Source organism: Drosophila gunungcola (genome assembly GCF_025200985.1).
Source record: "Drosophila gunungcola strain Sukarami chromosome 2L unlocalized genomic scaffold, Dgunungcola_SK_2 000008F, whole genome shotgun sequence".
In the NCBI taxonomy this organism is placed as follows: Eukaryota; Metazoa; Arthropoda; class Insecta; order Diptera; family Drosophilidae; genus Drosophila; species Drosophila gunungcola.
Genome location: NW_026453163.1, coordinates 2,837,417 through 2,863,404, shown reverse-complemented (window position 1 = coordinate 2,863,404; position 25,988 = coordinate 2,837,417). Strand labels below are relative to the sequence as shown.

The following is a 25,988-nucleotide window of genomic DNA, read 5'->3' as shown; positions in this document are numbered from 1 at the left end:
TACAGACAGACGGACATGGCTAGGTCGACTCGGCCATTGATCCTGTTGCTTACATTTTCTTTAGCTGAATTAACTGTGATTTTCTTATTTCTTGGGTAATTTGGAGTAGAACTCTTCTAGAAATTCTTTTAGTATTAACTTGAACTTTTCACCATGTTTGGCCAACTCCGATTTGGTTTCACTGCCCTCATTATCTAGCATTTCATCCGCCTCTCCCAGGACTTGGAGGTAGTGCAGCCAGGCCAACTCCAATCCCATCACCTGCTGATATGTCTTCTCGTTCAGCTGCACCTCGTATTTGTGCAGAAGCACAAAGAGTTCCAGCATCGGAGTAAAAGCTGATTGTTTCACTGGTACTTCCTTGAGGAGTTTTTCAAAATGCTGTTTGGCAACCACGGTTTCACGAATGGTACGAGGAACTTTCATCACGTTACGCTCATTGCGACCCATGTATCGGTAGGTGGCTAAAAGGATACAAATTGTAAAAGTAAATATATAATTGCAATAATTGATATATATTATTAAAAAAATGTTATACCCTTGCAGAGGGTATTATAATTTCAGTCGGAAGTTTGCAACACAGTGAAGGAGACACTTCCGACCCTACAAAGTATATATATTCTTGATCAGCATCACTAGGCGGGTCGATCTAGCCATGTCCGTCTGTCCGTCCGTCTGTCCGTCCGTTTCTACGCAAACTAGTCTCTCAGTTTTAAAGCTATCTGCATGAAACTCTTCCAATTGTCTTCCTATTGCAGGTAGTATATAAGTCGGAACGAACCGGATCGGACGACTGTAGATATAGTTCTCAGAGAAACAATTGGAAAAATAAATGAAAAAAATTATAAATTTCCTTTTTTTCATTTTTTTGTTTTGACATATAGTATAGAATATAGTTAAATATTTCAGATATCATATAGCTGCAATAGGAACAATCAAATAATTGAGCTGCAAATTATCATAGCTTCAATTTTCATAAACATATACCCCAGTAAATCATAATTTTAATTTTTTCAAGAATATTTAATTCGGCTTGCCGAAGTTTGCTTCCTTTCTTATTTTTATTTGAAGAGTTTGATGCTCAGGTGGTACTTCTTTTAGAAGTCTAAACTAATTTTAATTTATGTTTTGTCAAAACAACCTTACCTCTCATTAAATTGCTGGCATGATCTAGCAACATATTGATATTGAGGGCCTGCCACTTTTCAATCCAATCTAGGATGGTGCTCTTCAGAGCGTTCTGGTTAATCAGTATGAAGTACACGTTCGTAATGGCGTCCTCGAAGATCACGTCGTCTGCCAATGCACTGTAGTGTTCGATGGCACCTTCAAAAACACCGGCTGTCCGGGAACTGCTCATCAATCGCTGTCGGAATTCCTCCTCCGTGATCTCCCAAAGGACACGATGTTGGTTCCAAACCATTTCATACTTGGCCATCTCGTCCTGCTGTCTAGCGATCTCTGCTTGTATGCTTCTCATTAAGTCCGAGCACTCCTGATCTTCCCGGAAAACGCTGGCGAATCCCTGACGCTGCTGCTTCTTCGGGAGCTTTAGTTTATACCCGAGCCTCGGAAACTGATCCAACATGCTGCGAATACTGTCCACGATTCCATTCATCGTTTCTTCGATAGCATCCATGTCGGGAGTGAAGACAATTCGCCCGTCTTTCACATCCGATTCAAGGACGATTATGGGAGCGGATGCCATGTCCTCTTCACAGTGGAGGGCCTTGTATAGCATGTTTAAGGACCCGCGGGCACTGGTCATCAAAGCACTGGCTAGCATGTCATCCAGATCATTCACATAAGTTATCCACTCCGAAGACATCTAGAGGGATCAGAAAAAACATTGAAACACAAAGTAAACATAAAATTTAGCCCATTTAAATAGTTAATTCATCTTTTCTATCGAATATTTCTAAAGTGCTACGGATTTTCATGGCTATACTAACTTTTTGGGCACTGCCTGTAATCTTGCCAAGCCAAAAAAGTCATGGTAAACGCCCCATATTATACACGAAACACTACCTTTTATTTACATAGATCTCAAAATAAATCCACAAATAGACTGGAATTTACACTATCCAGACCTATGAACAGATGAAGACTTAAAAGACTACACCCATCTAACAATTGGATGCCTGGACGACCCGCAAATGGAGACTCGTACAAGACGCATAGACTGCCACACTGTCCAGTTTTGTAGAGGACCTTTCTATTTGCACACTACTACCTGGTACACTTTACATGTGTGAAAGTGAATTAAGAAACACGCTTTCAAAAAATCTATAAAATATATCTCTTAAATTAAAATGCTAATTTTAAAGAAAATTTTAATAATTTTTAAAATAGTATTATAGCTATTAAAATGTTTTTTTTTTTTAAGAACCTCTATTTTAGTTATGGGCAACTTTCATCAGCTTACTTTCTGTTGTTCAACCACTTCAACCAATTCAACCACTTACCTCATCATCCACCGACTGGAACTGCCGGCTAAAGGCGAACAAGAGCTCCAATATGTTGCTGTAGTAGCTCCTCAGGATGTCACCGGAGGAGTTTAGACTGGCGGACAAATGTTGCCGAAACACGGATATATCTACGGCGCCAGCGAATGCAAAATGCATGAGACAAGTGTCGCAGATCTTCTCACAAGTCCTCGCCATGCCCCGATTGGCACGCTTGAATATGTGAACCAACTCCTGGAACTCCCCGATGAACTCGTTGCCATCTTCAAAGAAATCCTCGTTGAGTTCAGAGCCATAGGTAATCTTGAATATCCCCGGAGCCAGCTGGCGATCACAGGCTTGAATCAAGGGTCGGAACAGTTTTCGTTCTTTCTCACTCAAATCGGTCAAAATGCAGTTATGTCTAAGGGCAAGCTGGATAACACTATTGTACAAGGATCTTATTGTGTCGTAACGTTCGTACAGTTTTTTCAGGGTGTTGGGGATGGCGAATCCCAGCCTTTCAAAGTGCTGAGCCTGCTCACATAGCTCCAATACAGATGGATCAACGTTGCACTCCAGGAGGCCTTTGAACTTCTTACTGCGAACCATCAAGTAGCGGTCCAAACGCTGGCTGAGATCCCCAGAAAAGCCACAGCACTTGACCACCCAGTCTTCGTAGGCCAGTCGCATTTCCTTTTGAAACTCATGACGCAGTGAATCGAATTTGGCCAGCACAGGAGAGGATTCCTTGTCAGAAGGCAACCACTCGGCGCTCTTTAAGCGGTCCTTTAGCCACGCCAAACGTTCCAAATTGATGCGGTAGTTGAGAGCTGTGGAAACGTGTTTGGATATCCAGGATTCCTGTCTTCGCTCCTCTAGTAGTTTTCTCGAGGTGGCATCCATTTCCTTGGAGAACAGCCTCCACAATCTGCTCACTTCCATCAGGTATGTCTTCCTCAGAGTTCCCCTCTGACGGTAGGAGTAGAACAGCATGGCCTGCAGGGCCTCCAGTGTCTCCTCCACGTTCGACACGCGCTGGAAAACATTGAAGATTAGCCGCTGGACAGTCTCCTCCAGCTTCTGCATGCTCCTACGGAAATTGGCCACATCCTTGTACCAATCCGAGCGATGCACATTTAAAATATATGCCTGCGAGCTGCCCAGCAGTTGCTGTAGGGTGTCCAGAAACTGTTGCTCCACATTTTCGGCAATCCTCTCCAGCTCATCGCCACAAGTGCCGCCAAAAGCGGGCTTCGGTATACTCCCGTTTTCATCCAAGCGACCAAACACAATCATGGACTCGCAAATGTCAATCACATCGTTCAATCGCTCGACAAAGGCATCGATATGGTTGAAGATCAGGCCTTCGTTCAGTTCCCAAGGCAATTTGGTCTCTTTCCCGGCCAATTCTTTAGACATTTTATTGTAGATTCCCTTGTAAGCCAGGCAGCAATCGATGGCATTATTGCATATTTGAATACCAAACCGTGGTTTTCCCGAGAGGATGTCTTCAACTTTGGTGTGATCCGTGCAGAACCTGTTTAAGATTTGTAAATAATTCTCCTCAATATTCTTATTATTAATGTTTACTTTATGATCTGATTGCTCAAGTTCCGGAACAGTCCAGCTATAAGTCGAGTCGTATTGTAATATTCTGAATTCAACCAAATAAAGCGTATAAGGTGGATAATACGTGGTAAAAGCTTGCTCAAGTCCGCCGGGCTGGCGGCCACATCGATTTTAGAGCAAGGCTCGATCAGCAGGTGAAGAAACTTAATGTTGGACAGTGCTTTAAGGAGCTCCTGATTGGCCCTTTCTATAAGACCATCCATTTGTGACATGTGCACCGAATGGGCGTTATGCAACAATAGCAACACTTTCTGAACATCCGATTGAGCCAACTGGTCGTTGATTCCTTGAAGAACTTCATCTGTGAAGAGACATACAAACTATTTATTTTAGGTTAACATTTTAAATCTTTAAAAGACTGCGCTCGTTCACGCAAGTTTCTCCCCTCTATTAAAAGCAAGTAGACCTGAGTCTTTGAAAATTTTTGGAACTGAACTTTTATGTAGTGTAACATCACTGTTTCACCATTTATGTTATAAAGATTAATTAATTAGTTAATGTATCATCCAAACTGACGGGTTTGTTTAAAATCGGACGGAGGGACAGACGGATACGGTTGATGTTGATTATGAATATAAATTAGGGTGGTCCAAATTGGTGTGACAATTTTAAATTAAAATTTGGGGTGTACGCATTATGTACAAAGCATATGCCTCATACGTGCTGTTGCCTTTGCTTAACAAATTTATTTTAACTGGCATTTCGTGTCGTTTGAGTAATTTTTAAAAATACTTTAAGACCATTGGTAAACTTAAAATATAATGTTTTGCTTTTCGATGCATTTATTACACCGATATTATCGATATTAAAATTTAACATTTCACTAAATTGTATAGCCTACTTTTAGGCACCAAAAAAGAAGTTTTAGGGCTTTTGATGTATTTGCATTTTTTTTTTCAAATAAAAAATTTCAAAAAAAATTTCTTGATTGTTTTGGGTATAAGGATCTTTAGCCAAAGAGTTGCACATTAGCAGTAATATTAAATTCAGCTGTTACACAGAGTCGGATTACCCCTAAAATCGATCTTTTTGACACTTTGACGTCGTTTTTCTCGAAAACTGAAAAACTGTTCAGCACACCGAGATTTTTGGGACCAATGTATTTTTTAGGCTCTTGCACAGTGCAATCAATATAAATGTTACGTTTTAATGAATAACCCGATTTAACTCACAGCGATATTCCCAAAACTCAAACTCATCCCGTACGGTGACTAGATCATGGGGAACCGTCAATGTGTCGTCTCCCAGCAAAGTGCGGATCTGTGTGGTCCAGTACAGGGCGATGCCCTCCAGACTCCTGACCAACTGCCTGTCAACGGGTCCAGCTGCCAATTCCTTGATAACATAGGGCACATACAGCACGGCTACCCCAGAGATTTGGTGATGCATACCAGTGAGGAAGGCCAGGAATCTGTCCAGGCTGGAACAGAAACGATTTCGCACCGTGGCGTTCCATTCACTGTAGTTCCGAAAGAAGGGGGCGTACAAGCGATCCAGCAAATCCATCAAACATCCATCCACATCGCTCGTCAGGGTTCCAAAGTTCACTTCATCGTGGAAGCCCTCCACGCTAAAGATCTCATTTGGTTCCCGGCGAAAGTAGCTCAGGTCTGAAACACAAGTGGCTGGAATGCCCAGACAGGCGGATAGTGCATCTCTATCGTAGTAAATGGTCAACAGGGGCTCGTGGACCTCCAGCAGCCAACGGCGGATAATGTCCAGGGCTCCCTCTTGCCAGTCTCTATGATCCAAGCAGCTCAACACACTCATGCGCTGTATGTACCCCACCAGCTGGTGCAGTTCCTCGTCGCCATACGAGGGTTTCGGGGTTTCGGGACGCAGCTCTTCCTGGCGCGGTACTACGCTGCGCTCTGGGATTTCAAAGTTGTGAGGCTTTGGAACGAAGGCATCGGCACCAACTCACCCTCATCATCGGTTAAATCCGAATCTGTGAGATGCTCATCTTCTACAGCGCTGGAGGAGGCCATTTAACAGAGTTTTCAAAGACCCAAAGCGCTATGAAGTTTGTTAGGTAAAACAATTCCATGGCAACCGGAAGCCGGTTTTACCGTTATTTCATAATTTGCGTTACAATTTTTAAGTATTTTACAATATATAATTTAGTATTTTCGGATCGTTGCTGCAAATAACTCTTTTTCGTAAAAGATTTATTTTATTGGTTGTATAAAACTAGCCGAATATTAAAGTTTTGAATATATATATATTTCAGGATTTTTCAAGGTTTTAACGGAAAATAGATTAGGTTATGATATAACAATGTTGTTTTTATTCATTAGATTAATTTTTTTTTTGACCATGCAATTAGTGTTAGCAAGACAGGCGTAAGGCAACTCAGTAATGAATGTTGAAAAATAAAAAAAATACTAGCCAGATTTTGGTATCGAAAATCGTATGAAGTGCCGGGTAGTGCTGGTAAAAACATTGATGTTTATTCAAAAAAAAACTAGTCAACATGTTTACTTGGCAAACATCGATTATTTTTTATTTTCTAGAGAAAACCGAACAAGAAGCTTTAGACTTGGTAGTTTCTAACTTAAATTGCGGTTTGTGTTTAAAAATAATTAGTTAATTAATTAACTAACAAACTTTTATTCCTTAACAAAAACCATTTTTTAATGATCTCTTATAAAAAAACAAGAAAGGAAGCAAACGTAGGCAAGTTGAAGTTCATATAACTTGCAGCTATTGCAAAAATTAAATATTCTTGAAAACATTAAAATTATGATTTACTGGGGTATATGTTTAAGAACATTGAAGCTATGATGATTTGCAGCTTAATTATTTGATTTTTCCTATTGCAGCTATATGATATCTGAAATATTTAACTAAATAAAAAAAGTCTAAACATTCAAAATATGCCAAAAAAATCGAGTTTTTCAAATTTCTTAAACAAAAACAGGGTTGAGAACTAAGAAAAAAAAATTTAGATATTATTTGTACGCCTTGCCATAGCATTATTTTCAAATTTTCACTTGTAAAAAATATAAATTGTTCGTAAGAAGTAAAAACTCCGTAATGCAAGTAATAATTCCCGGAGATAAAAAAAGGTTAACTTCTTGATGCAAACTCAAATCAGTTTCAAAAGCATACTACAAATCTTAACTTTGCTGAGTTTGAAGCCTAAAAATTTTATAACGTATTAGAAATATTTTAAAGCATTTTAAGGAAAAACAAGAAGGAAAGCAAACTTCGGCAAGCCGAAGTTCATCTACCCTTGCAGCTATTGCATTAATTAAATACTTTTGAAAACATTTAAATTATGATTTACTTGAGTATGTGCTAAAAAAAAAACATTGAAACTATGATGATTTGCAGCTCAATTATTAGATAGTTATTTTATATATTTTTATTATTTCTATGGGAGCTATATGCTATAGACGTCCGATTTTGATAAAATTTATACCATAATTCTGAAATAATTAAACATTGCTATATGTCGAAGAACTAAACAAAAAATTAAACAAGAAGGAAAGCAAACTTCGGCAAGCCGAAGTTCATATACCCTTGCAGCTATTGCATTAATTAAATACTTTTGAAAACATTTAAATTATGATTTACTTGAGTATGTGCTAAAAAAAACATTGAAACTATGATGATTTGCAGCTCAATTATTAGATAGTTATTTTATATATTTTTATTATTTCTATGGGAGCTATATGCTATAGACGTCCGATTTTGATAAAATTTATACCATAATTCTGAAATAATTAAACATTGCTATATGTGGAAGAACTAAACAAAAAATTAAAAAACAGAAAAGTTATAATTTTTTTTCATTTATTTTTCCGATTGTTCCTATGGGAGCTATATGCTATAGTCGTCCGATTTTGATGAAATTAAAACCGTAATTCTGAAATATTAAACCATTACTGTATCTCGAAGAACTAAACAAAAAATTAAAAAAACAGCAAAGTTATAATTTTTTTTCATTTATTTTTCCGATTGTTCCTATGGGAGCTATATGCTATAGTCGTCCGATTTTGATGAAATTTAAACCGTAAATCGGAAATATTTTACCATTACTATATGTCGAAAAACTTAACAAAAAATTAAAAAACAGCAAAGTTATAATTTTTTTTCATTTATTTTTCCGATTGTTCCTATGGGAGCTATATGCTATAGTCGTCCGATCCGGCTCGTTTTCGACTTATATACTACCTGCAATAGAAAGACAACTTTTGGGAAAGTTTCATGCAGATAGCTTTAAAACTGAGAGACTAGTTTGCATATAAACGGACGGACAGACGGACAGACGGACGGACAGACGGACATGGCTAGATCGACTCTACTAGTGATGCTGATCAAGAATATATATACTTTATAGGGTCGGAAACGTCTCCTTCACTGCGTTGCAAACTTCTGACCGAAATTATAATACCCTCTGCAAGGGTATAAAAAAAACTGCAAGCCCTTAAACGCTGAAATAAACACGACAAACATATTTATACAACAAAGTTTGAATTTGACGTTTACCAAAAAAATCTCGAGCAATCTTCATATAGTTGTCTCTTTCTCGGAGCTTAAATAAATCCGCCAATGAATAAGCCTAATACTCAGATCGACGAGCAGTTTTGTCAGCGTAAAAAGTTTATTCATTCTAGTGTGACCGAAGTTTTGGGAATTCATCGGAACTGTGCTACGGTCTCACTGTCAGTCATCCGGGCGTTTAGACAAACGGAAGATAATTCAATTTTAGCCCGCCAGATTACAACTATATTTTATCAATACTGTCAGTGTATATATAATATTAAACAATGTAAATCATGAATTACAATCTTTATAAATGTTTTCAACTGTATTGTGGGTCGAGTTCAACAAGTGGCATCAAAATAAATCGGGAATATTTTATAACCAACGTTTTTTCATTATTGTCGATTTTTCTGATCCGACAAATCTATGCTCTGCCAAATTCAACTTCAAAAGATTAAATTTTGTATTCTGGTCGCCGGGACCTGGCGTACGGTCACCCAAAGAAATCTGGCAACGCCATGCAATTTTCTGGTATTTTGTTCGTCGATCTTTGTACCGGGGAGAGAAAAGGCACTGACGAATACTGTACGCCGTCTATTTCCCTCTCGCTCTTTATATGGGAATACCTTTATTGCTTGGCAATTTACAAGTAGCCCAGTTTGGCCACACCAAGCGCACTTTTATTTAAAATCGCTACTTTAAAAAAGAAAAACGTTTAGAAATGGCGTTTTCGGCCGAAATAGAGAAGGTAATGGGCCAGGGCAACTGCCTGATGCCCGATCTCAACATTTCGCTGGGCGATATGGCCAATCCCACTGAGGGCACTGTCACCAAGATCATGGTCCACTATCTGAGGTGTTTTGGGTTCCGCCTGGATCCGCCTTATAAGACTGGCTGCGAAACCGCCTTCGCATCGCGGGAGGGTCGTGTCTTCCTCATCCGGCTCTGCCGCCAAGTGGAGCGCATCATACAGATCAGCTTTCCCAACAAGACCTACACCTATGTGGACATAATGAAACCAGGTGATCTTAGTGTGTTTTAAAATCGCTATATCGGATAAAACCGACTTTATTTCTTTTGATATGGAAAATACCTATGAAAATCTAAGAATCACTTTAATGTCTTGATACTAAATTAACAAATATCTAATGTGTAGACTAGTTATCTAATCTGATCATTACTTTTCCCTAATAATTCTCTATTTTTTACCTCAATCTGAAGATCAATCCTTAATAATAGATTGTCATTTCTCTGCGCTTGACAGCTGTCAAAAAGACACTCTCCACTCTGAGCTATCTGTTCAATTACTTAGCCTACTACAAAGTGTTCAAGAAGAACGTGCTGGGACCTGTGGAGGAGTCCATCAAGCTAAAGGACTCGCTGACAGCCGAGATCAAGGCCAAGAGCCAGCAGCTGGAGCAGCGCAGGCAGAAGGCGGACAGTGTGGAAAACGATACGCGGGATTGCGAGGTGGCCATCGACCAGCTCCAGAAAGACCTGAAGGATAGTCAGGCAAAACTTCACCACTTGAGGAAATCGTTCAGCGAGCAGAGCAATGCTCTGGAACTCCTCGAGCAGCAACAGATGGAGCTGGACAAGCGCATCGGTCACTGGGAACAGCTGGTCGTGGAGGACGGTCAAGTGATGGAACTGACAAAGTGAGTGGTGCCGGGGAAGCCTGGAGTTCCCTTTGCTCATTATTTTCATTCATCGTAGCAAAATCAAGAGCGCCTGCTCGCACGTCGAGAGCTGCAAGGCCGAGCTGGCAGGCAAGAAGCAGGTGACCAACGATCATCGCCAGGTGATAGAAGCCAGCCAGGAGGTAGTCACTGCTCTGGAGAAGGCCACCGCCGTACTTACTACCATCAAAGTTGAGGACTATACGGAGAGCTCCAAGAAGCTAGAGACAGTGGAGAAGCAGGTGTCCGCCTTGGAGGCCAATTACCAAATGCGTGGCCTGGATTCGGAGGTCAAGAAGCAAGAACTCTCCTCTTGCGACCAGCAGTACGACGCTCGAAAGCATAAGCACGATGCTGAGGGTCAGAAGCTACAAAAGCAAATTGAAATGCTGCAGGACGAACTGGAGGAGCGCAAGAATCGCATCGAGGATCTGGGCACCGTCCTGCAAGAGCTGAACCAGCGGAATTTGGGCCAGCATCAGCTGCAGGGCATTTTGAGTGAGCGGCTCCGCGAGGCCCTCGGCGAAATTTGGCAGTTCGGTTCCACTTAATATACTGATTTTATTCTATAAACTGCAAAACAGCTCAGCTCGTTTTTATGGTTAGGATTGAACAAGGGGGCCGCCGGTTTACGTCTCCATCTTCTTGCTCTCCAGATGAGCCTTCAACTGCTGGCTGAAGTCGTCCTCCACATTGTCGTCGTCCCAGTTGTCTTCCCACACATTTAGCTCCTCTTCATCGTCGCCGACGCGGAAATCTACGTTAAATCCATTAGAAAGACTCGGTTTGACGGTGAATATACCCTACCTTCGGCGGGAAACTCCTCGAACTCATCGTCCTCCTCCAGCAGACCCAAATCCTCGCCCTTGTTGTTGGTCTCCTCCTTCTCTTTCTCCTTTTCTTTATCAGGTGCCGACATTTTGTTGTTTTTTTTTATTAATTAAATGGCGTTTGAATAATATTTTTGACGCTTTTTCCTTTTTGTTGCCAAAATGATGCCTAGTCACTTTTCATAGAGCTGGACCAACCACTCGCGATAGAATCGCTAATATGTATCGATATATCGATAGACAATATAAAAGTGGATAGTGCAAGGGGATATCGAAGTAACTTTAAATTAATTTTTTTTGCCTAATCGATAGTTTACAATTTTAAATATATCCTGAGAAAGCGGCAAGGTAGTCTTTAAAATAGTTGTTGTATGTCAGCTTTCTAAAGAGCGACCGCTCGCAGGCATACACCGCTGCACCTGAAACTTTAACCGCGTTTATCTTAAAAATACATTTTAAAAAACTGCTACAAGTTTCAAATACATTGTACCTACAATGTTATACAAACTTTTGGACTGGTTGAAAATTGACCATTTAACAAATCATTTTTTCACCCCAAACAATTACTTTTTTCAAACCGATGCCAATTTGTAAATATTTAATATGTTTTAAAGATCGTAGGTCGTTGTAGGGGAAATATATTTAGCTTTCATTATATTTTTAAATTTATCGATTTCAGCCACTCATTCGACAGGAATCCTGTCAACATTTTTATTTTTTCTGGAGCCACGGCAAAAAAACATTAATTAATGTTGAAAACATACCTTATTATTTGCAAACAATTTTAAAACATTCTACGAGGTACTTTCTTTAAAAGAAAAAAATTAAAATATCATATTTTTTCGTGGGTTACAGTGGTATAGCCCCCTAAGTACACTTTGCACTGAAATTCCATATAAAATGTTCGTAAACTTTTTTTATCCACTGTAAATAAAAGTCAATACCAAGGTAAGTAAAAAGTGCCACATATTTTTGTTTTAAGTTAAAGAGGTACCACATTTTAGTTTAAACTTCCCACACCTCATAAACACGCAATTTCAAGCCTTCTGTGAACCGGAAAAAAATTAATTAGCAAAGCAAATATTCAAATTAATTTTGTTCAACTTAATAATTTTTGAAAGCAATGATCTACTTTGTAAATGTTTAAAAGTTAAACAGTACTTTAACCTTGTTGTAGTGCATTTATTAATCAGTACACATTTTGAAAATGGCTTTGATGATTAGTGGCTTTGCTATTACATTTTTCAGGTCCATAGTAGCAATAAAAATAGTTGGTTTTTTATGCATTTAATGATTTGTATAACATTTTCACTGTTGGCTATTTGACTTTCAAGCTAAAAGGATTATTGAGCATTTGGATTTTAAGCTACATTTAATTTAACTGTTGCTGCTGGTTGGCTATTTTAAACAAATAGAGCAAAAATGTACGTTACTTTAACATTAATAAATATATATATTATATTCTTATAGGTTTGCATATTGTTTCTGTTGCTGAGTTGCTGTGTTTTGATTTATTGCGATAGCGAACTTTCAGTGTATCTCTATTTCTTGGGTTGGATTTCGTGCTGTCCGAAGTGTAGTGAAAATAAAAAAAATATTTCGCAATTCGAATTCTCACATTCGTTCACTTAATGTTAAAAATTTGGTATGCCAAAATATATACTCCTTTTGTTGTTTTGTTAGTCTCAGTATCTAGTTTACATTTAAATATAACTGTAGTTCAACATTTAACATTTAGTTGTTGCGGACTGCAAATCTACATAATTAAATAGTTTGTTTTGATTTCATTTGTTTGCTTTTAGTCTGCGAATGTTATATATGAGGAATAAAACACCATACATTTGATTAGTAATATTGTTGATCAGTTTTGTGTGCTGTCTCGGGCTCTCCATTCTTCTTCTCCTCTCTCTCTTCTAACGTTATTATTCATCACAGATGCTCTACGCACAGATCAAATTAAATTCAATGCAATTATTATCATCATTTAACAATTTGTTACAAGCTCCGATTTTGTCCATAATTGCTGTAGCTAAATGGAGTGACAAGTTGTAAGGACATTCGTGAGTTCGGGGTGCTTACTGGACTGGACTATCCCTAAACAAGAGCACGTCCTGCTGCTGCCAGCCCATTTGAGTAGTGTTCGTTTAGATTGTGTGGAGAGTGGTTAATTCTATTTAGTTTTATAAGATAAAACGAAAGCTTTTCTAGAAAAAGTGTTGTATCACATATAGAGGAAGTGTTAAATATGTATTCTTTTGTTTTCTATTCGGGTTTGCCAACTGTTTGGTTGCTTTAAGTCAACAGTTCGTAACAAATTATTGACTTACAAAATAGTTCAGGATATATGTTTAAATAGAATAAAATCAAACAGCTTAGCCTCAATAAAATGCTTTAAAGTAAATACAAGTACATAAGCAGTTGTGTTACCATTTTTGATTTCAGTCACGTTTAAGGTTTATATATAAAAGTGATTGAAATTAAATATAGAACCGATTTTCTGCTTTCGATTTTAAAAAAGAGCACCAAATAAGTTACGCTTAAACAATAATTTAAAAAAAAAATTCAAACATGCTGGAGGGGAAATACATAGTTCTAACAATAAATACATTGAGAAAAAGTATAACAGCTAAAAATATGTTATAAATACTTAGCATAGCTTAGCGTTGTTGGGACATGTCTGTGTGTGTTTCACTGTTTATATTTACTTTTAAAACGCTAGGCGTTCTCTAACGGCTTACATTTTTGTTTCGTCTCGCGCTTACGAACTACATAAATACACATCGAACATCAAAAATATGATAGCATATATATATTTATATGCACGGATACTGGGGTGGCTCGAAGTTTTTTTGGCGGAAAACTGCCGAAAAGTATTTTATAGTTTACGAAATTTCGTTCATGGGTACATAGACCTTAACCATGTAGTACTTTTCGTTTTCAGCTTTTAAAATGGTGGTATTCCTAAAAAATGTTTAAGCTTTAATGTGCCTAAGAACACGCTTGTCAAACAAAGCTGCCAACAAACTACATCCGGTTCTATAACTGTTCCCAAAAAAAAATTGAGCCACCTCAATTTGCACACATGACTAATAAAAATGTTTCAATACGTATTACACAACAACGAGAATTACTCGCGACGAGTTCTCTTTGGACGTGAGGCGGCAATCGAATCTCCTCCTGGCGACGATAATGCCATGGATGCTCCTCCACTACCTCCAGAGCCACTGCCACCTCCACCAGTGACTCCACTATGAGCCCCGTCCCCAGAACTCGACGAAATTGCTGTTATGGTGGCTGAAATTGTGGCCGATTGCTTTTCCACCCCTCGAACTTTTCGGGAGGCCACCGACTGGGCGGTGACTTGAAGAGAAATCGCATGAGTGTTGAGCTTTTCGGCCAGCAAAAGATCCTTCAGACCCTTCATCTTCTGGCTGTACAAAGTGATTACTGGCCTTTTAAGCATTATCTCGAAGGGGTCATAATCGTCACTTGCATCCTCATTTTTAGCTTCTTTGTGCTGTGGTTTCCCCAGTTGGGTAAGTGGTTGATGAATGGATTGTGCTTGGCCAGTGTTACTGGCCTCGCTAGAAACAGGCAACTGGACTAAGGTTACACTGCCATTGCTTGCTCTTGTTGTGCTAACTGGAGCCTCCTTTTTATCGGAACTATGGTTGTTGTTACTGCTGTTGGTATTATTGTTGTTATTACTGAGCTCTGGGACATCGGATTCCCCGACAGAAGGTTGTTGCTTCTGATCGGCAAAGGGTTGACCTCCGCCCTGGAGCAGGAAGTCTGGATTCAGAATCTTCTCGCCGCACGCTGCAGTTAAGTCGGCCAAAGTTGTTGGTAGCTCCGAGTTTTTTGATTTCTGGTAAATGAAAAATTCATTTATTAATTTATAGTAGTTTAAAAGGATATTTTAGTGAACAAATGTGGTAGTTGCTTCTTAAACGCGTTACTCATAGAATAAAAGAGTAGGTATATTGTATTCGTTGAAAAGAATATAACAGGGAAAAGAAAGCGTTTTCGACCTATAGAATATATGTATTCTTGATCAGGATCAATAGCCGAGACGACGGAGGCCGCATGTCTGTCTGTCCGTATGAGCTTGAAATCTTGGAAACTTTTAAAGCTATTTTAAAGCTATTAGAAGTTATTTAGTTATAAAGCTCTCTGCCGCCACTCTGCCGCTGCTCGGCCGCTGCTTTGCATTCAAAAGATTATCCTATGCTCATTAGATAGTGCCGTGGTGATCGCTGATTTAGAGAAAGAAGTTTGAGTTCAGTTTTGGCAATGCAATTCGACAGAAGGCGGCACCTAGACCGGTATCTTTTTTTGTTGGGGAATATTTAGTTTGAAGTTTGTTAGCTAAGTAACGGGTTTCCAATACTCGGGGAACTCGACGATAGTGTTTCTTCTTGTTTGTTATTGATCCAAGTGGTATTCAAATTTTAAAACAATTTTATACTGGACTATCATGGTATGTTGTGACCAATCTATCTTCTGTCAATATAAGTTATCTAAAATACATTTCAATATAAACTACATTCACATTTTTACATTTTGTAGCATTGAAAACAAAAGGTAAGAATTCTTGAAAAACGTTTATTTAGTTAATATAAGTTCTTCCTTTTTTACATGAAATTTAGGAACTTAATTGTCAGGTTGTCGTAGCGCCTGTGTGCCTGACTTTTTACCACCAATTTCAACTATAACAACGGGCTTAAACCTTGAACCTCCTAACTATGACACATTTGGCAAGGATAACCAAAACCAAACCGACCCAAATTGTGCATGATGTGTTTGTACAGAAAAGTGAGATGATCTCCATAAGAAACCTGCTCGTGTTCTTTAATAAAACACTAGATTGCGAATTGCTGAGCATGGACGACCTAAAAACAGGGGCAGTATACTGCCAGGTCATGCATAGGCTCTTTCCAAAGTCAATTCTTATCGAAAAAGTCAAGTTTTATACGCACAGCAAAGTCGACTTTAAATTAAATTTTCGGCTGTTGCTAAACTGCTTTGAAAAACTAAAAGTAACGCGGTATCTTCCGGTGGAAGAATTAATTTTGGGGCACAGTCACTATGACCTTTGCAACTGGATGTACAAATTCTTTCAAACCAACGATAATGGGCGCGAATACGATGCAAAAAAAGTTAGGAAAAACTCGTCCATCGGCCTCAGCAGAGGTCCCAAGTTCGTTGGTATGACAAGCCATGCCAATGCCATGCAAAAGTGTCAGTCGATGATCTTTAATTATATTAAAGACCCGAACAAGTACGAAAGAAGAAGTTGCTTGGGTAGTATAAGCTATGATCGTATCAATTTCACAAAGACTTTGCCGGACAAGCAAATTATAAAGCAGAAGTCCAAGCCGCCCCCAAAGAAAAGCGCAATTTTTTTGGAATTTCACCCAGAGAGCAAGTACGTGCCCCTACCATCGGAAAGCGAAGATGAACTGAATTTGGGAGGTCAGCAATCTTTTCGGCAAAACAAGCTTTTGGACAAACTCAGTTCTGATGAAAAGGTTTTGACACGGGCATTTTTCACAATCGAGATGTCAAACAACCCGAGGAGTCTTAAGAATGGTCGAGATTCCACAGGTTTTAAGTCTTTGAAAGCTCTGAGCAACAAGTGCAATCAGTACATAATTGATCTTCAGACCAAGGTTCTTATTATCAATGATTTAAAATGCAAGATACGTAGCTTGGCCACAACGATAAAAGAGCTCACTGAAAAGTTTAAGAATATGGAACAAGTGTTAATCAAATACGGTGACAATCCGACGTGTGCTGTTCAGAAAATAAAGAACATCCTCTTCTTGGATCCCCAAATGGCGGCAGTACCTCTGAGAAGACCTCATAGAAGACGGGATTTCAAAGAATCATACCATTCTGAGGAAAAGGCTTTCACAATAGAATTTTCAAACAACCCGAAGAGTCTTAAGAATGGTCGAGATCCCACAAATTTTAGGTCTCTGAGCAACAAGTGCGATCACTACATAAGTGATCATCAGACCAAGGTTCTTATTATCAACGATTTAAAATGCAAGATACGTCGTTTGGACACAAAGATAAGAGAGCTCACCGAAAAGTGGAATAATATGGAACACGTATTTATCAAATACAGTAACAATCCGACGTGTGCTGTAAAGAATATGAAAAACATTCTTTTTATTGATCCCCAAGTGGCGGCAGTACCTCCACGTAGACCCCATGAAAAAGGGGAAACTAACCATGATGCAGCATCCCATTTCAAGGTTCAGCTAATCAAGGAAGGAAGTTTTATAAAACACCAAACGATGCCAAACGATAAGGTATATTGTCATTTAATGCCTTCACGTCATAGCAAAGAAACCAAGACGTGCATCGAATTTGTATCCAAAAAGTCTGTAGACTCTTTCAACGATGATCCAAGCCGCAATCATATGAACCGTTCGAGCAACGATCCGACAATACTCAATTGTCATTCGAAGAGGTATACCAAACATGCATTGGACTCATTGGTCGAAGATGAACAACATAACACGCGCTCTAGATCTCCGGTCGGCATGCATTGCTGCCATATTAGGGATTGGACGGACATACCCGCAGGTCACCAGGATAGACGATGTTCCGAGGAAAGGGATTCATGCAATAAAAAAATTGTAAACATAAAAAGTCCAACTCGGATTCCTAAGATGGTAAAGTCACATGGTTGCAATATTGATATTGAATAAGAAGCAATGAAACCATTTAATTGTTTTTGAATAGAAAAGTTAATCTTTCTGAATTATTTTATAGTTGCTTTAAAGTTCCTTAAACTTGGACTTCAAGAAGGATGTTTATAAACAACAAACTGTGTAAAACAAAGCAGTTGCTCCAAATTTCTGTTACCACTTACCAAATTAAATTAATATTTCTGCCTTCATTAAAAATTTAAGTAAGAAGAGTTTATACTTTCCAATAAAATTGTTTTCTGCGTTTTCTTACCTCTTCCTTTTTCAGCAGCGTATTGTTATTTCCCTCCAAAGCCTCAGATCCCGTAGCTTCCTTAGAGTCCTTAGCTTCCCTAGCTTCCTGTTCACCGCGGGCCTGCTCCGCCTTTGCTTGTTCCGCCTCCAGATCCTCTGGCAATTTAATGACCACCTGGGATCGTATGTCATAGTCAAACTTGGTGATATTATTCACCAGCGGTTTGGCCCAACCAATATGCAGGATGGGCGTTAAGCTGTCCTCCTCCCATTGGCAGATGCCGTCGTAGAAGCGCAGTAGATTTGCGAAGACCTCGGAGTCTCGAAGAATACTTCTCGCCGAGTGGCCCGAACTCTCGGTTTTCATCACATAGGGTATCAGCTCGTTCGCAATGTCCAGAAGCTCTTTGTAGATCTCCTCGTCATCCCGGCACTGGTACGTGTACAAACGGATCACATCCGCCGCATTTGCCCATGCGGCAAAAGCGTCCCTGTACTTAAGCAATCGGTTGTAGTAGTTCCCCTGGTAGGTATACGGGTACACGTGATGGTTCCGGTAGTGAGTCCTCGCCGACTCTATGGCTTCGCGGTAAAGCTGCTCGCAACTGATGCTCGAATGCGTTCGATGGATCTCTTCCAGCTCACCAAGAGTACCCAGAGCCATCGGATAGCGCTTCAGGTGTCCCAAGTCATACAGCAACCACAGCAGTTGTTGCTGGAGCTCGGCCACCTCCACGCAGTCGCTGTTCGAGGTCAACGAGATGTTAAGAGCCGCACAGATGGCCGCCACTTCCATACCACGCTCGCAAATCACCGCCAGGCCACCTTTATAAAGAGAAAGTATAGTGGTAAAAACGCTATCAGTGAAATGAATCTAAAGGAATTACATATCCTGCAGACCTCTTATTATTTATAAAACCCTTGCTATTATACCCTTGCAATCTCATCTAACTGAATGAAACTTTCACACAAGTGCTGGTTCACGATTAGTGAACTTAATTTCAAATAACTTAAGAACCGTTTTTATTTTGTTTTTTCAGTATATTTCCCGTATGAATAACAAAATAACGACTCATCATGAAGTTCAGTGAAATAGCAGTGTTTATTCGGGTATGACACTACATTGTTCGCCTCATTCATTGACGGATTCATTGAAGCTCAGAGAGATATTTTTGGTAATAAGTTCACGGTCACACTGCCTTTTTAACGTTATTGTGTTTATCCCGCTAATTTTAACGTTTAAATGTTTTCAGTTGTTACCTTTAAATGGTAACAAATATACATTTAAGCCTCGCTTTCTTATTCCGTTTTGTCGTCAACTCCAATGAATGAGCAAAATTGTACTTTCTAAATACAATTTTGCAATCGAATGTTATTTTTATTACCCATTTCCGTCTAGTATTTTACTAAGGGTATCGGGTTCTGTCAATTTTCTTCATTCATTGCTCATTGGAATCGTCATACGTTTGTCTTGCTCGCACTTACGTAAAATCGTATAGCTAAAAAAATAATTGAGCAATGAATGAGGCAAACAATGTAGTGTCATAACCCCTTAATGGGAAAAAAAACACATAAGTCCAACAACGGTTCTAAAAACTAACTAAAACTAAATAATATATTTGTTAATTGCCGAATACTTTGTTGTGTATCCTTAGTTGGGTATTACTGTCTCGCACCTACGTCGCATTGTGTCGACGAAGTTCTGGCAACGTTTAATGGGAACCTGCGCCCATTCCTCTTGAACAACGTCCCAAAGCATTGTCTTAGAAAACGGGGATTGCTTTGAGACATAGAGTTTCATGTCCCCCCACAAGTTTTCAATCGGATTTAGATATGGCCATATGATTACGTATATTCTTATTTGATTTGCTGGTGGTTTTGGTTTTGGATCGTTATTCAAATGGCATGTCCATTGTAGGGGCATATTCTTAGTGGCATATGGCATCATAACGTTAGCCAATATGTCAACTTAAAAATTGTAATCCAATCAATAAAGTGGATCGGGCTTTAGATAAACAGACCCACACCAAAATTTTAAGGCAACCGTTCATTACTGTCTTGACCGAATGATTTAGAAGGTACTCCGTGTATGGTGGTCGACGGACATACTGTCTAGTAATAAATCGGGTATGGCAGTATTAGATTATATCGGATCGGACGACTATTTAATAAAGAAAAATCGAAAAAATAATTTTAAGAAACTAATGCTTCCAGCATAAGATTCTATCTTATAAGAAAATGCATCTTTGAATTGGCCAAAGCTATCAAAATTTTGGACATCTAAACAAAAAAAATGGTCCAATTTGCTGAATAATGCTTAAATTGCCACGAATATTTTGAATAAAAACTCTATTTTTTCGTGTTTAAAGGTATTAATTGTTATAAATTTATCTAGTTCCTTAAAATTAATTAAATAAATTAGTTTAAAAATTTAAATAGCCTAAAAATTTCTAATCTCCTACCGTGCACTTTAATTGTAATTGGTCATTAGTGTTTAATTATTAAAAAAGGCCATGTTTTATGTCATTAGTTTAAGCTTACCTAAATATAGCCACGATCCGGACTCAATTCCCGGGCGAATGTCCTGCCCCCGCTTATCCTCGCTGCCCTTGCCGTGCCATGTCACCTCGATGGTCTCCACCCGCTTCTGGCCAAATACCACCCAGGCATGATCTTCTGAGATGGCCAATCTTACGTCTTTGTAGCCGAGCAACTGGCAACCCGCAACCACTGCTAGGGCTACGCCGAAACAGTCCAATTTGTTTCCGAACAGATAGCTGTAGAGGTTCTGCAGATGTGCCCGATCCTTGTAGCTGCTGCGGATTAGCGAGTTCCAGATCACGTCAGATACTTTCTTGATCACCTCGCGGGTGGCCTGGCGGTGGGGCTTTGGCTTCTCCACCACCGACAGGATCGTCTGGAACTTTTGTACAGCCCAGCGATCAGCTCATGAGTCACTACCGGAAAGGGGACGCCCATTATGACGTCGGTTCCGCCTGCATAAGGTAAAGGATAAAAAGTTCATAAAATTTAAATAAAATTATGTAATTTTAAGCACAAACAAAATTTCAAAATAAGTTATTTTAATGTTATTTTTGCGATACACAAAAATTCGATATTAAAAAAGTAAGGAAATTTAAGTTATGAAATTAAAAAATCTGATCTTTTGACGATCAAATTTATATAAATCATTTAAATTTATTTTTGACTAAAATAAATAAGCACCTTAAATTAAAATTATTTGTATATTTAATAAGATATTGGCGATAATTCATTTTCAAGATGACAAAGATTTTAAAATCACTTTTGAAATCGTAAAATAATGCATTTATCTCTCTTAATTGACGTAGTTTATAAAATGTTCCTATAAATATTCAGATTCGCTATTATATACACATTTATGATATGTTGTTAGGTATTTTTTTTTTTTGTATATTATAAACTTCGGCTTGCTGAAGTTTGCTTCCTTTCTTGTTATTTACAATTTCCTCTGCAGCGAAGTGAAGCAATTAGGAATTTAAACGTGCTGTAAAATGTGTGCCATTAACCCAAACAGGGCCCAGAAACGATTCCAATTTGTATGCAATCGCTTCCGTTTTAACTGGTTTCCGTTTGGTTAAATGGTTAACGGTGAACGCGAGCGGTAAAAGGCAACGGGCAAATACACACCTGTCGCCGCTTGACTGATGTCCCCTGCTGCGGCAGCGGCAGCGGCAGCGGCTGCTTGAGCGGCCTGCGCAGCAGCCTCTCCAGTCGTCAAAGACAGCTCGATGTAGCCAACCACAATAGAGAGCAGGGTGAGGTCGGGCTCGATTCCAGAGGTTAGGGCGCGACGAAACAGATTTACCACATCGGCCGTGGACTTCAGAGGGAACAGGCTGGCATCGATAACGCCATTGAGCGCCATGGGACTAGCACTGGCGCTTCTAGTAATCGTGGACATGGTTGCAATAACGTGCAGGACCTAAAGACCTCGAAATGCAATACTAAAAATCATAGAGAATAATATAAAACAATTTGTTAGAAACTTTAAAAATTATTTTACCAAATAACACCCTCACTAAAAGCTAATTTAAAGGAGCTTGTTCAATAATCTTGATCAACATGTTATGTTACAATTTTAGTTGAACGTGTAAAATGTATTTTTTATCGGAGGTCACGTGGGTTTCACGGATTAAGCACAAACACTTTTTAAAACATTTTTATTTGTGGTATTGTGTTTGTGGAGATACATGTTTACAAACTCTCATTAAAATTTTGGTTTTCCGTTTTATAGTCTCTTAAATTTTAAGTAATTCATAATTTCAGAAAGTATATATACACATTGTCACATAGCGCCAATAAAAACAATCGGAAAAATATATGTAAAATAAATTTCAGAGGAAGGATTGAAAATGCAGCGTAAAAACAACATAGCTTCTTAGTTTTAAAACACAAATGAAACAAATCTAAATATAGTAATTTAATAAAATATTTTAGTTTTTTAAAAACGCTTCCTTCCAATAATTCAAAGACCAAAAATGTACGGCTAAATTCGAAACCTTTTGGAAAAATTTAACTTTAGTGAAATGTGCAAGTTGATATCAACTTAGCAAGTTGATAACTCAACTTATAATCCGTGGAAACTTCCTTATAATATGATTGTCATATGTATTTGGCCAGTGCAAAAATTCTTACCCAAAACTAGTTGCCTCGTTCTTTTTAATGGATAAAGTGCTTTTAACGATTAGTTATAATCCCGCGACGTGTTTTATGATGTTCTGCCAGTTCTAATAAGTCTTTAAACATATTAAATATTAGTTTAGGTCCCCTTAGTTGCGAAATACTTGATACATACCCAAGTTTTTTACAGAATGCGCGAGAAATCTAGGGTCCGTTCGTGACCCCTTATGTCCTATATACCCTTTTTCTTCACATGAGAACAACGGAACATGTTTAATTACATATGAAGAACAATGAAAAGAATGTGATACTTACCAAATAGATTCATTTATTTTCCAACTGTTTCTAGGCCGCAATTGTTGAGCTTTGACAGAAATAAGAACCAATATTTGAAAACGGCCACAAAACGTTAGCGCTGACAAGCTCATCCAAATGGCAAGTTTGGGCCTTTTTCCACCTGCTCCGTTTTTAAGCTCCTTATTATCCTGCTGATGGCCTGGGACTTTCGCCTGGTTTTGCCCGATGCAGAATGCAGGGTTTTTGTTGCTGCTGCTGCTGCTGTTTGTACAGCCAGCCAGTTTGTGGCTGCAACATTGGCAACAAGTTGACAAACAACTTTTTGTCGTTGTCGCACCTTCTTGGCCCTTTTTCCGCTTATATATTTTCTCCTTTTCTTCGCTTTGTACTTTTAAGAGCAGGATTTCTGTTGCTGCTTCACTTGCACTTCTCATTTGCAGCAACAACAATAACAACTGGTTTTCTGAATAGATGTGAGTACATGCGTGTGTGCAACATGCATGTGCACTGCAAAAATATGTATATATCCTGTGGGCCCTGCGTCCTTCGTCCACGTCCACGTCATCAATTAATCGGCTCACGGGGGCAGGTGAATTTCTCGCACCTTTCTTTCACTCACTTTTGTTGTTGCTGCTTTTCGGTTTCGTGTTTTTGTTTTTTTTTTTGTCGACCCGCCACCCTCCGATTTACATATTTTCCACTTGACACGCAGTTCCCGTTTGCCGCCCGAATTCCCGGATTATCGCATCGCACTCGATTTTATTTTGACTTGGGCATTATCTGCGCCTATTTTGGCACCAATGGGATAGGCTTATTGCGCGGCAGGACTGGTAACAACAAGAACCAGGTGAAATTCCGACGAAATATTGCGTTGTTGTGTTTACCTCTCTGCGCCAGTGTTGCATAACCTGCACGTGTCCATACGGGAATAGTGTTGCAAAGCGCTTCCATGTATTAGTACCTTGGTACTTTTGCGGTATTTTAATGATATTCAACTCCGAGTAATAACGTTTTTAGACTAGTCGCATCACTAGCTAGCAAACACAGGCCGGCATTTTTAAATCATTTAGGGTATTCCTCAAACTACTACAAAAGCTACCTGGCTGAAATTTAACCAGATCAGCAACCAATGACCGTTTTACGATGTAGTTGGACACCCAGATTCATAAAATTAGACACAACATTTACTTTTGATACAATTTGTGACTTATTTTAAAAGTGTGGTTTACGTTCATGGCCTGATTTCGTGCTATAATTTGTAAATGATACGTCTTCATATGAAGCAATAAAATTAATTTCCCTTTAAGGCGTTTGTTTCTAAACCCTTTCAGACGGTATTATTAAATTAGTCAGAAGTCCGTTTGAACGGTACGGCACAGTTTAAGGGTCTAGTTACACTTGGATTGCTTCAGTGCGTCTGTGGCTAGACGCAGTATTTTAACATAAGTTTCGTATAGGCAGATAGAGATGGGAAAAAATTGCGTCAAAGTGCATCAGTCTAGATAGATATCTTTGGCATATCGATATACCATCGTGGGCAACTATCACCCCTAACGACCAAAAACAACAACAACAAGAAAGGAGGCAATATACCCTTAAAGCTATATTAAAATTTAAATATTCTTAAAAACATTTAAATGGAATAAATAAAAATAGAATAATAAAAAAAAAAATTAAATTTTTTTAAAGCTTTGTTTTTAATATTTTTATTGTTTTCATGGGAGCTTTATGTTATAGTCGTCCGATTTTAATGAAATTTAAACCGCAAGTCTGAAATATTTAATATTTAATTACCAAACGTCAAAAAAAATTAAAAAACAGCAAAAAATTAAACATTTTTTTCCGATTGTTTCTATGGCAGCTATAAGCGATAGTCACCCGATCCGACTTATATACTACCTGCAATAGAAAGACAACTTTTGGGAAAGTTTCATGCAGATAGCCTTAAAACTGAGAGACTAGCTTGCGTAGAAACGGACGGACAGAAGGACATGGCTAGATCGACCCTTCTAGTCATGCTGATCAAGAATATATATACTTTATAGGGTTGGAAATGTCTCCTTCACTGCGTTGCAAACTTATGACTGAAATTATAATACCCTCTGCAAGGGTATAATAACAAATGCACAATGAGCGACACATTTGTTGATGAAACGTCGTGACTTGATGAACTTTAATGATATGTAATAGTTACATAAATTCAACACCAATTTGAATAACTGTTTTTAAGATGGATCATCAGAGAAATGGATATGAATGTATGTATGTAAGTATAAATATAAATGGTAGCACCTATGACATTTGTTATAAATAAGCATATGCATACATATGTACAAACGTTTGCATTTCCTTCTCACTGAATTTTAATCCAATTATCATAGGAAATGTCACTTGGGTCCGCGTCGAATTGTCTTTTTAAAATGAACCGAAAGAAAAGAGATTCGACTCAAAACAAATTAACAGAAATGTGCGTGATGGACAAAAGCTGAAAGCTGTAGAAGCAGCGCAAGCAACATACCAAAAACATTAAATATTATTCATGTTCGGCGCTTCTCTGCGTTTTTGTGGCGAAAAGAACTTTCGAAAGTCTAGTTCACTATTAAATAAATTAAAAAGACCCCATTTCGCAAAAAATTTGATATCCATTTGATTTAAAAGAAACGAACTATTTCATTCAATCTACTCCATTAGAAACTTTTAAAAATTAAAAAGCTGTTTAATTTAAAAAGAAAAATTACCGTTGCTTTAATAGATGAAAATCAGAGCAGAAGAAAATTATGAAGAGGTTTCTGAAAAACTGGGCAATCACAAAACATGAACCATTTGCCAAGAACAAACTTTTGGCGCAAAAAATTTTATTGATTCTTAGATTCTGTGAAATCGGGAGGTAACCGCTTCCCCAGGCACCAAATTGTATTCAAATAAGATGTAAGCGATTAAAGCTCAGATAACCATTTGATCACTATTCCATATTCCGTTTCTGTTCCCTTAGCGAAA

General features: G+C 38.5%; 5 protein-coding genes across 5 annotated transcripts; 2 read left to right on the top strand and 3 right to left on the bottom strand.

The window, feature by feature from the left end:
- Positions 1-70: 70 nt before the first annotated feature.
- Positions 71-6,085, bottom strand: LOC128253296 (uncharacterized). The gene is made up of 6 exons (XM_052981582.1): positions 6,001-6,085; positions 5,249-5,947; positions 4,038-4,377; positions 2,466-3,984; positions 1,147-1,828; positions 71-464 (listed from the first exon to the last, which is right to left on the bottom strand). Exons 1-6 carry the CDS (start codon positions 6,062-6,064, stop codon positions 85-87), a joined length of 3,684 nt encoding a protein of 1,227 aa, XP_052837542.1. The 5' UTR covers positions 6,065-6,085; the 3' UTR covers positions 71-84.
- A 3,106-nt stretch (positions 6,086-9,191) lies between these two features.
- Positions 9,192-10,827, top strand: LOC128253308 (tropomyosin). Its single transcript, XM_052981613.1, has 3 exons — positions 9,192-9,589; positions 9,832-10,225; positions 10,284-10,827. Exons 1-3 carry the CDS (start codon positions 9,289-9,291, stop codon positions 10,795-10,797), a joined length of 1,209 nt encoding a protein of 402 aa, XP_052837573.1. The 5' UTR covers positions 9,192-9,288; the 3' UTR covers positions 10,798-10,827.
- LOC128253318 (probable 26S proteasome complex subunit sem1) lies at positions 10,788-11,285 on the bottom strand. The gene is made up of 2 exons (XM_052981623.1): positions 11,054-11,285; positions 10,788-11,003 (listed from the first exon to the last, which is right to left on the bottom strand). Exons 1-2 carry the CDS (start codon positions 11,163-11,165, stop codon positions 10,876-10,878), a joined length of 240 nt encoding a protein of 79 aa, XP_052837583.1. The 5' UTR covers positions 11,166-11,285; the 3' UTR covers positions 10,788-10,875.
- Positions 11,286-12,347: 1,062 nt separating this feature from the next.
- LOC128253301 (menin) lies at positions 12,348-23,917 on the bottom strand. Its single transcript, XM_052981598.1, is given in 8 exon segments — positions 12,348-14,944; positions 18,052-18,857; positions 20,574-20,960; positions 20,963-21,028; positions 21,702-22,018; positions 22,710-22,810; positions 22,870-22,935; positions 23,006-23,917. Coding segments are annotated over 5 exon segments (2,274 nt in total). The 5' UTR covers positions 21,976-22,018; positions 22,710-22,810; positions 22,870-22,935; positions 23,006-23,917; the 3' UTR covers positions 12,348-14,203.
- Positions 14,997-18,031, top strand: LOC128253305 (uncharacterized). The gene is made up of 2 exons (XM_052981609.1): positions 14,997-15,660; positions 15,726-18,031. The coding sequence occupies exon 2, from the start codon at positions 15,822-15,824 to the stop codon at positions 17,796-17,798; it is 1,977 nt and encodes a 658-aa protein (XP_052837569.1). The 5' UTR covers positions 14,997-15,660; positions 15,726-15,821; the 3' UTR covers positions 17,799-18,031.
- Positions 23,918-25,988: the final 2,071 nt, after the last annotated feature.